Below are 9,158 nucleotides of genomic sequence, written 5' to 3' on the forward strand. Positions count from 1 at the left end.
TTATTGGGATTGCCCTGGATCACTGAAGAACCAAGTCTATCAGTTGATCATCATGCGATCTTGCCGTTGCTGTGTACAGTGTTTTCCTGGTTCTGCTTGTTTCACTCAGTATCAGTTTATGTATATCTTTCCAGGCCTTGCTAAAATAAACCCACTCATCATTTTTATAGAACAACCATATTCCATTACTTTCATATCCCATCACTTATTCAGCCATTCCCCAACTGATGGACAGCCGCTCGGTTTTCAGTTTCTTGCCACCACAAACATTTTGGCACATGTGGGTCCCTTTCCCTCCTTTATGATCTCTTTGAGATACAAGCTCAGTAGAGACACACTGCTGGCTCAAAGGGCATAGTTCCAAATCGTTCAAGAGAATGGTTGGATCAGTTTACAACCAATAGTATATTAGTGTCCCAGTTTTCCCACATCCCATTATCTTTTCCTGTCATCTTAGCCAATCTGAGAAACGTGAGGTGCTGCCTCAGAGTTGGTTTACTTTGTCTCTACTCGGTAGTGATTTAGAGCATTTTTTTCATATGACTATAGATGACTTCATTTCTTCATCTGAAAATTGTCTATTCATCTCCTTTGACCATTTCTCAATAGAGAAATGCCTTGTATTCTTATAAATTTGAATAATTTTAGAAATGGGGCCTTTATCAGAAACACTAGCTGTAAAATCTCCCCCCCCCCCAGCTTTCTGCTTTCCTTCTAATCTTGGCTGTCTTGTTTTGTTTGTGCAAAACCTTTTTAATCTAATCCAAACAAAATTATCCATTTTGCTTTTCATAATGTTTTCTATCTCTTCTTTGGCCATAAATCCCTCCCTTCTCCAAAGATCTGATAGCTAAACTATCCCTTGCTCTCCTAATTTGCTTGAAGTATCACCCTTTATACCTAAATCAGGTACCCATTTTGACCTTATTTTGCTATGGGGGTGAGATGTAGGTCTCTGCCGAGTTTCTGACATATTATTTTCCAGTATTCCCAGCAACTTTTGTCAAATAGGGAGTTCTTATCCTAGAAGCTGGAGTCTTTGGGTTTAGCAAACAGTAGATTACTATAGTCACTGATTATTGTGTCATGTGTATCTAACCCATTCCAATGACCTGCCACTCTATTTCTTAGCCAATAGCAGATGGTTTTGATGATTGCTGTTTTATAATAAAGTTTTAGGTCTGATACTGCTCGGCCAGTTCTTTACATTGTTTTCACTAGTTCAAAGGGAGATCATCTTGAGGGATTGTAGCTTCTAAAACTGGTCCCTTCTAAAACTGCTTCTACTCATTATTAATCAATCATTTGAATCCATTATCTTTTATCAAAGGGTATGTATATATCAAGTAGGGTTGACTTAGTCCTTCTAAACCAAGGGTGCACTCTCCCCTTCCATAATACAGCAGGTTCCTGGGGAGAGTAGACTCAAACTTTAAATCTGGTCATTGTGAAACTGGCATGTAATTAATGCACATGGCCAAGAGATATCTCTGCTTCTGGACAGAAGGGGCCCTTTCCTTCTTCAGCGAAAGTTTCATGAAACTCCCCTTAGGTATAGCCCTTTGCTGGGCTCTAAAAATTAGGACCTTTCTAGAGCCCTTTAGGGTACTTCTCTCTGTCATTAGGGGTCACAATCCTTCAAGTTGCTACTGTCTTCTGGGGGCTGTCTTTCCACATCCGTCTGCGGGCACCTCTGTCTGATGGACACTGCTGTTGCATCCAGGGCAGTGGGGCTTCAGATGGGTCTCCCAAATCCCCACAGTCACCTGGGCAGTCCTATCTCCAAATCCCCATTTGGTTAAGATTGGCAAAGAAGAAACCCTATAAAAGGAAGGACCCCATATACTTATGGCTGCAGCAACTAGCTGTGAGGTGGGCCACCTTTCCCCCTCCAAGGCAGATCTAGCCAAGAAGAAAAAGCACGGGCACTTCAGGCTCAGCACCTTCTGATCCACCACCTGATGATGAGTTCATCAGACTTCGCAGTCAATTGGAAGTCTTTTCATCATTGCACAGTTCCAGGTCCATCCATCATCCTTCTTCCCCCTTCCTCCCCGTGGCTGGAGGGATTATGGAACAAGTGGGGAAGGGAGTAATTGTCTAATTTACTTGTGATTTATGCCATTGATACATACCTGCCACTTTCCTACCTCCATGCCTTCACCTCTATACTCTTCTGCCAACCCCCAAAGCCCTAGTCCTGCCTGATGACCGAATCACTCCAACCCATCATTCATTTAAAACTCAACTCAAATGGCGTGTCTTCCAGAATGGCTTCTGCCCCTCCCCGCACTTCAGCACTTAATGGTCACTTATTCTTGGGAATTCTCCCACCCCTCGGCTTCTATCGTACTCATACACTTACCATGTGCTATTTGGCTAGCTGGCTATCGATCTATGCATATCCCATGTCTTTCTACTAGATTGCCTCAATATCAAGGCAGAAGCTACTTTTTAATTTCAAATGTGTATTCCCCACCCCAACATTTGTATTCCCCATCCAGTCCTTAATCAAAGCTTTTTGCACGAATCTGAACTCGGAAAGGCCCTTCTCTGGACCGCTTCTCAACCAGAGGGTCTGCTGAATCCAAGCTGTAGGCAGCTTTGGTCCTGGACAGGAAACCCTCCGGAAGTTCTATGCATCTATTCTCACAGTGTTTTTCTCCAGTTTCTCTATCTTTCCATTTTCAAATAGGAGAAAAGACTGTATTATGGGGGGTGGGGGAGAAAAGGGGGAGGTTCGGGGCTGGCAGACCGTAGGAACGAAGAAGCCCATCGACCCCCTGGCTCTAACAATTTTGAGGCTGAGGGTTCAGCCTAATGGTCTTCTTTCTCCCTGTTCCTCCGCCTGATTCCTGGGTTCCAGCAAATCGGATCTTCTCCCCACCCTCCCCCTCCCCAACGGGCTATTATACAGATCTCCTGCTTCTGCTAGACTCACTCCCCCCCCCTTCCTATCCTCTGGACCTAAGTTCTACTCTTAGGGCAGACAGTAAGGGCAGATCCAGTATCTTTTGAGTCAGATGCCCCCAAACCTCTTCATTCTGGAAGATGACCTCAGTACCCTGCCGCCCCGCCCTCCCTTTAATTTGGAGGGTGGAATTGTAGAGCCCCTTCAAGACCCTGCATTTAGGGAGGGCGAACAGGCCGGCTCTCTCTCATCTTTCCCCACCTGGCTGCCCTGCTCCTGTACCTGGTCCCTTCCTTCTCTCCCTTCCTCTTTTCATTTGCCTTTTGTGCGCTGTCTTCCTCCATTAGATCCTAAGTTCCCTGAGGCCAGGGACTGGCTTTCTTTATTTGTATTCTCGCACTTAGCCCAGTTCCTGGCTCACGATCGGCGCTTAATAAGTGGTTATTGATGAGCTGCCCTCCTGGCTGTGAAATGGGACGAGACCCCTTACTTTCGTCATCTCTGCCATGGGGACGAGCCAAGGATCTTCCCTACGGGGCTGCTGTAAGGCTGAACGAGAAGTGCTTTGTAACTCTTCAGGCACCCTCTCAATAGAAGCTGTTACCATTGATAAAAAGCGAGCTCAAAGATGGAGAACGTGGAGCTCTCCCTCTGAAGTCCAGCTCCTTCTCCACTTCTGACCTAGAACGCTATCCTTTGGGCCTCCCTTGGGCCGGCCGCCTCAGTGTTAGTGCCGTATGTGTGTCTGTACGTATGCACGTAGGTACGTAGAGTTTCATTCCCCCCCTGTTGGAATGGCAGCTCTTGGGAACAAGCACGGTCTTTCCCCTCTTTGGATCCTCAGCAAAGGATCTGGAACGCTAGTGTTCCTGTAGTAGACACTTTGAGAAAAGTGGGTTAATTCGGATGATCAGAACGTGGAAGCAGCAGGGAAAGGAGAACAGGGAAAAAGTAGATTTGACCCGTCCGAACTTGGGTCCGGAGAACTTCTGGGGAGTCATTCGGGCCACCCGGGCTCCGCTTCCCGAGTGTCTGGGGTGGGGGGGTGCTTATTTGGTTTCCCCGCACTCCACCCTTCGTCTCGACCCTGAGAGGAGCTTTCCTGGAGGGGCTGGGCTGGGCTGGGCTGGGGCAAGAGGAGAGGAGGTGAGGGGGCCCTCGGAGGAGCTTCGGGAGTCACTTCCCTCCCGGTCGGCTGCCTCTCTTTTCGGATAGCTCCCAGCCCAAGGTCCCTCGAGGGTAGCCAGGAAACTGGGCGCAGCGGAGCGGAACGGGGCGAGCCGAGGGCAGGACTCGGCTCCCCCTGCCTCGGCCGCCCCCTCCCGAGCTCCGGCAAGTCCCGCCCCGGTCCGAAGCCCCGCTGGGAGCTGTCCTTCAGCACCACACGCCGGCCTGAGAAGGACTGGGCACTGAGGGAGGCGGCCGCGGTGGCGGCGGCGGTGGCGGCGGCGGCGGCGGCGGCGGTGGCGGCGGCGGCGGCGCCGACAGGGCCCAGGGCAGGTGGGGGCGAGCACGGGGTCCAAAGTCCCTCAAGGCCCGGGCCCCGGGAGGAGAGATCCGAACGCCGGGGCATCTCCTGGCACCCCCCTCCACAAGAGTGGGGCGGGTCCCGGGGTGGGGAAAGTGGCAGGGGCTTGGCTTTGGACTTGGGAGAGGCGGGGTAAGGGTGAGAGGTGTCTGGGGCCCCGGGCTCCTAGGGCAGCAGGGGAGGGGGTGGGTGGGGGTGGGAGGCGGGTGGATGGAGGCACCGAAGCGCAGAAGTGAATGCGGCTAGTGGAGGGCTGAAAGCGTCCCCGCCACCCAGGAGTACAGGCTGCAGCGGAGAGGGGGTGGGGATGGGACTGGGGGAGGGGGAGGGGAGAAGGGGGGAGGTGGAAAGAGACCGGCGCAGGCGCATTCGGGGCCCCCTCCCCCCTCTCTCGATTTGCTGCCCCTCTCTCTCCCCGCCTCCCTTCCCTCCCCCCCTCCCCGGGGTTCTCAAGGTGTTCTCCGCACAGCGGAAGATGGCGACAGACTGAGCGGGGATGGCCAGCGCGCGCCACGGGGCCGTCCCGCTCGGCGGCAGCGGCCAGAGCCGGAGCCGGAGCCGGAGCCAGAGCGGCGCGCACGGCGAGCAGTGGGGAGAGGCGCCCTGAAGCCGCGCGCTCGGCCCGGAGGAAGTAAGGAGTGGAGTCGGAGAGCACCCAGAGCCGGAGAACAGCCGCCGGAGCCGGGAAAGCAGCCGCCCGGAGCCGGGGAAGCCGCCGCCGGAGCCCGGGAAGCCGCCGCCGGAGCCGGAGAGCCGCCGCCGGAGCCGGAGAGCCGAGCCGGAGGCGCAGGCAGCCCGGGAGCGCGGGGGGCGGCCGGGGCCGGGGCCGGGCTCGGACAGGGGCACGGCCGGATCGAGCCAGGTAGCCGGTGATGCCCGCGGCCGGGCCCGCAGAGTGCTAAGCCGGGCTGGGCCGGACGGGAGTCGGGGCCCGAGCGGGGACCCGAGAGCAACCGGAGCCGGGGCCAGAGCGGGAGCCGGGGTCGGGGCCGGGGCCGGGGCCGGACGGACATCATGAGGAGCTCGGGGCCGCGCCGGCGGCCGTCGCCGGGGTACCCTCGGTGGGTCCCTGCCCCGGCCGGGGACAGAGCCTAGCGGGGCGCCAGGGGTGCGGGGACCGGGCTCGGGGGCCCAGGCGACCCACCCCACGACTCGGGCTCGAGAGGAGCCCGCCCCGCTCCGGCCCGGCGCCTCCCAGCCATGCTGCGGTTCAGGTAGAGCCCGCCCGGACGGCTACTGTGGGAGGAGCGCGGAGGGGCCGCCTGAGCCGAGCCGGGCGCAGCGCAGCGCCCTCCCGCCTGCCCCGTCGGGCCACCCCGCCGCTGCCATCCCTCGGGTCGCTCTGCCCGAGTCCCCTCGCCCGTAGGGTCTCCGAAACCCCCCCCCCTGAAATATGATCAGGGGCGCGTGGACGTGGCCCCGGAGAGATGCCGCTGCGCTCACGCTCTGCTGCTGTTGCCGCCGCCGCCGCCGCCGCTGCTGCTGCTGCTGCTGCTACGACAGCTGTTCCGGCTGCTGCTGCTGCTGTTGCGGCTGCGGCTGCTGCTGCTGGGCTCCCCGGTCCCCTCGGGGGGCCACGGGCGGCGACAAGCCATGGGCTGACTCAGAGAGGGCGCAGCGATGGCGCCTGTCGCTGGCTTCGCTGCTTTTCTTTACGGTGCTGCTCTCTGACCGTCTGTGGCTGTGCGCGGGCGGCCGCCTGCGGGCCAAGGAGAGGAGTGGGGCGGTGAGGCCGCCCTGGGGGGCCGCCGGCCCGGAGCCCCAGCCCCGGTCCGACGCCGAGCCGCCCCCCGCCATGCTGCTGCTGCTGCCGCCGCCGCCGCCGCCGCCCCCGGGGGGCGGCTGCGGGGCTCTCCTGGGCAACCTGACCCCGGCCGCGGCGGCCCCCCCGCCGGGCTGTGGCAGCGGCTTCGACGGGGGCGGCGGCCGCGGCCGCAGCAGCAACCCCGACGGGCGCGGCGGCCCCGACGGGGCCGGCCGCAGGAGCGGCCGCTGGGGCCCCGGCGGCGGCGGCGGCGGCGGCGGCAGGAGCCCGTCCGGGCCCGAAGCGGCCTGCCTGGAGCCCCAGGCTCTGCAGAGACTCGTGGGCGCCGCGCCCCCGAGGCCCCTCGTGGCGCCTTTGCCCCCCTCGGGCCGGCCCCCGGCTTCCCACACGAACTTGCTGCAAGGCCACTTTCGGAACTACAGCCTGGCCTTCTGTGACTCCTACTCGGTGGCCGACCTGCTGCTGGGCATGGCCCACCAGGACAGCCTGGACTGCAGCCTGGACGCCCTGCTGGCCGATCTGCTGGCCACCGGCCCGGGGGCCTGGGAGGCGTGCTTGAGCTGCGTCCGGCTGTACCAGCGCCTGGACGAACACGCTCAGGAAAAATACGAGGAGTTTGACTGCTTGCTGCAGAAATACTTGCAAGCCGAGGAGTATTCCGTCCGGTCCTGCCTAGGAGACTGTAAGGTAGGGGCCGGGGATGAGGGGCGGGGCCCCCGGGAGCGGTGAGGGGGGCAGCCCGCCGCCGCCGCCCCTGCTCCCCACTCCTAGCAGGCGTCGCTCCCCTCCCCCTCCCCCCAGCCCTCCGCCCTCCGCCGCGTTAGGTCTCTAGCCCCCCCCCCCCCCGCCCGCGTATCCCCACCCACCCCTCGAATAAAGGTTAGCCGGCTCCCTCAGCCGCAAAGGGCCGGAGTGGGATGCGAAGCCGGGTCTGGGAAGCGGAAGGAGGCCGGGGCCCTCGCCACGGCTCCGGGAGCCGCTTCTCTCTCACGGTTCCTCCTTCCGGGCTCCCACCTGTCCAGTTCTCGGACTCGGTGCTAGGGACGGAGGGACGGCGGGATCCCTGCGCCCTCGGCCGCTGGCTCTGGCTATGGGGGGCGAGGGGGGCCCTGCCAGGTGGAGGCCCCGAGGGCCCCCGGCCCCGCCAGCCTCCTCCCTGGGCCGGGGTCTTCCGGCGGGAGCCGAGGGCTGGGCGGGTCCGAGGACGGCCCCTCGGCGTTCCGGCTTTCCCGTCGCTGCGGGACGAGAGCGCTGGCTCGGGGAGGGGGTGGGGGGCGCGCCGGCCCTGGGGCCCCGGGAGGCCCGGATCGGACGGGAAGAGGCAGGCGAGGCTGCTCGGCGGCTCCCCGGGAGCTCCCCAAGCCCTTGTCTTGCGCCCGGCCGCGCCGGCGGATGCCCGCGGAGGGGCCACAGCCCGGCTGCTCCCCTCCACTTTGGTGCATGAACAAGCTCCCTCGCTCAGCCCCCCCCCCCGCCGGCCTTTGGGGAGAGTAGAGGGAAAGAAGAGCCCGAGTTGGAGAAAGGGGCCGAGCCGCTGCCAGGGAGCCGAGCTACACCCCGAGAGAGCCGGGCGGCTGAGCCCCGACAGCAGGGCGGGGAGCCCGGGGGCCCCAGCTACTCCATTGTTGGGCAGGAAGCAGGGAGGGAGGGGCCAGTCGGGAGGGTCACGGCTTGGGGGCGGGGGGCGGCCGGGAGCTGCGCGGGGGCCTTGGCGGCGGAGAAGTACTTTCTCCGCCAAGCCCCCGTGGACCCAACGGGCGGCGAGAGCCGCTCCAGCAGTTCTGGGCCGAGAGGACGGATGGGGCGGGGGGGGGGGGGGGGGGAGAGGTCTCTGCTCCTGACTTCCCGTCCTCTGCTACTCTCTCCCTCCCTCCTCCTTCAGCCTCAGCTGACTCACTGCCTCACTCACACTATCAAATGAGAAATGCAACCCCTTAAAGGCGCACAGCCACCTAGAGAGGCTGACCCCCCTCCGGCGGTGTCACGGAGAGCCCTCCGGAGATGGAGACTGGCGCACACGCACGCACGCCGCCCTTCCAAAGTGTCACACAGCCAGACGATGCCAGAGACCCAGACACACCCACAGTGCCATCCGCACACGCACATGCTCTCCCCTGCCTCCCTCCCTTCCTCATTCTCCCTCTCGCTCCTCTCTCTTTCTCCCCCCTCTCGTTCCCTCTCCCTGTCTCCCCTCTCCTCTGTCTGTCTCTGTCTCTGTGTGTGTCTCTCCTCCTCCCTCCCTCTCTGTCTCTGTCTCTCTCCCTCTCTTTCTCTGTGTCTTTCTCTCCATCTCTCTACCTCTCTCTCTTCTTTTTTCCTCTCTTTTCCCCTCCTCTCTCTCCCTCTCTCTCTCTGTCTCTGTCTCTCTCCCTCTCTCTCTGTCTCTCTCTTTTCCCCTCCTCTCTCTCCCTCTCTCTCTGTCTCTTTGTCTCTGTCTCTCTCTTTTCCCCTCCTCTCTCTCCCTCTCTCTCTGTCTCTTTGTCTCTGTCTCTCTCTTTCTCCCTCCTCGCTCTCTCCCTCTTCCTTTCTCTCTTTCCCCCTCCTCTCTCTCCCTCTCTCTCTCTCTGTCTCTTTGTCTCTCTGTCTCTCTTTCTCCCTCCTCACTCTCTCCCTCTTCCTCTCTCTTTTCCCTTCCTTTCTCTCCCTATCTCTATCTCCCTTTCTCACTCTCTGTCTCTCTTTCTCCCTCCTTGCACTCGCCCTCTTCCTCTCTCTCTCTTTCCCCTCCTTTCTCCCTCTCTCTGTCTCTCTCTTTGTCTCTCTGTCTCTCTTTCTTTCTCTTTGTCTCTCTTTCTCTGTCTCTGTCTCTCTCTCTCTTTCTCCCTCTTCTCACTCTCTCTCTCTCTCTCTGTCTCTTTGTCTCTGTCTCTCTCTTTCTCCCTCCTCGCTCTCTCCCTCTTCCTTTCTCTCTTTCCCCCTCCTCTCTCTCCCTCTCTCTCTGTCTCTTTGTCTCT

General features: G+C 60.0%; 1 protein-coding gene across 1 annotated transcript in view; it reads left to right on the forward strand.

Moving 5' to 3' along the window:
* The first annotated feature begins 4,949 nt into the window (after positions 1–4,949).
* Positions 4,950–9,158, forward strand: part of NALF2 (NALCN channel auxiliary factor 2) — a 41,382-nt gene continuing 37,173 nt past the window's right edge. Inside the window, exon 1 of the mRNA XM_074278571.1 lies at positions 4,950–6,891. Within this exon, the coding sequence (XP_074134672.1) occupies positions 5,833–6,891 (1,059 nt within the window). The 5' untranslated portion in view covers positions 4,950–5,832. The remainder of the gene's footprint in view (positions 6,892–9,158) is intronic.

Source organism: Sminthopsis crassicaudata, chromosome X (assembly GCF_048593235.1).
Source record: "Sminthopsis crassicaudata isolate SCR6 chromosome X, ASM4859323v1, whole genome shotgun sequence".
Taxonomy (NCBI): Eukaryota; Metazoa; Chordata; class Mammalia; order Dasyuromorphia; family Dasyuridae; genus Sminthopsis; species Sminthopsis crassicaudata.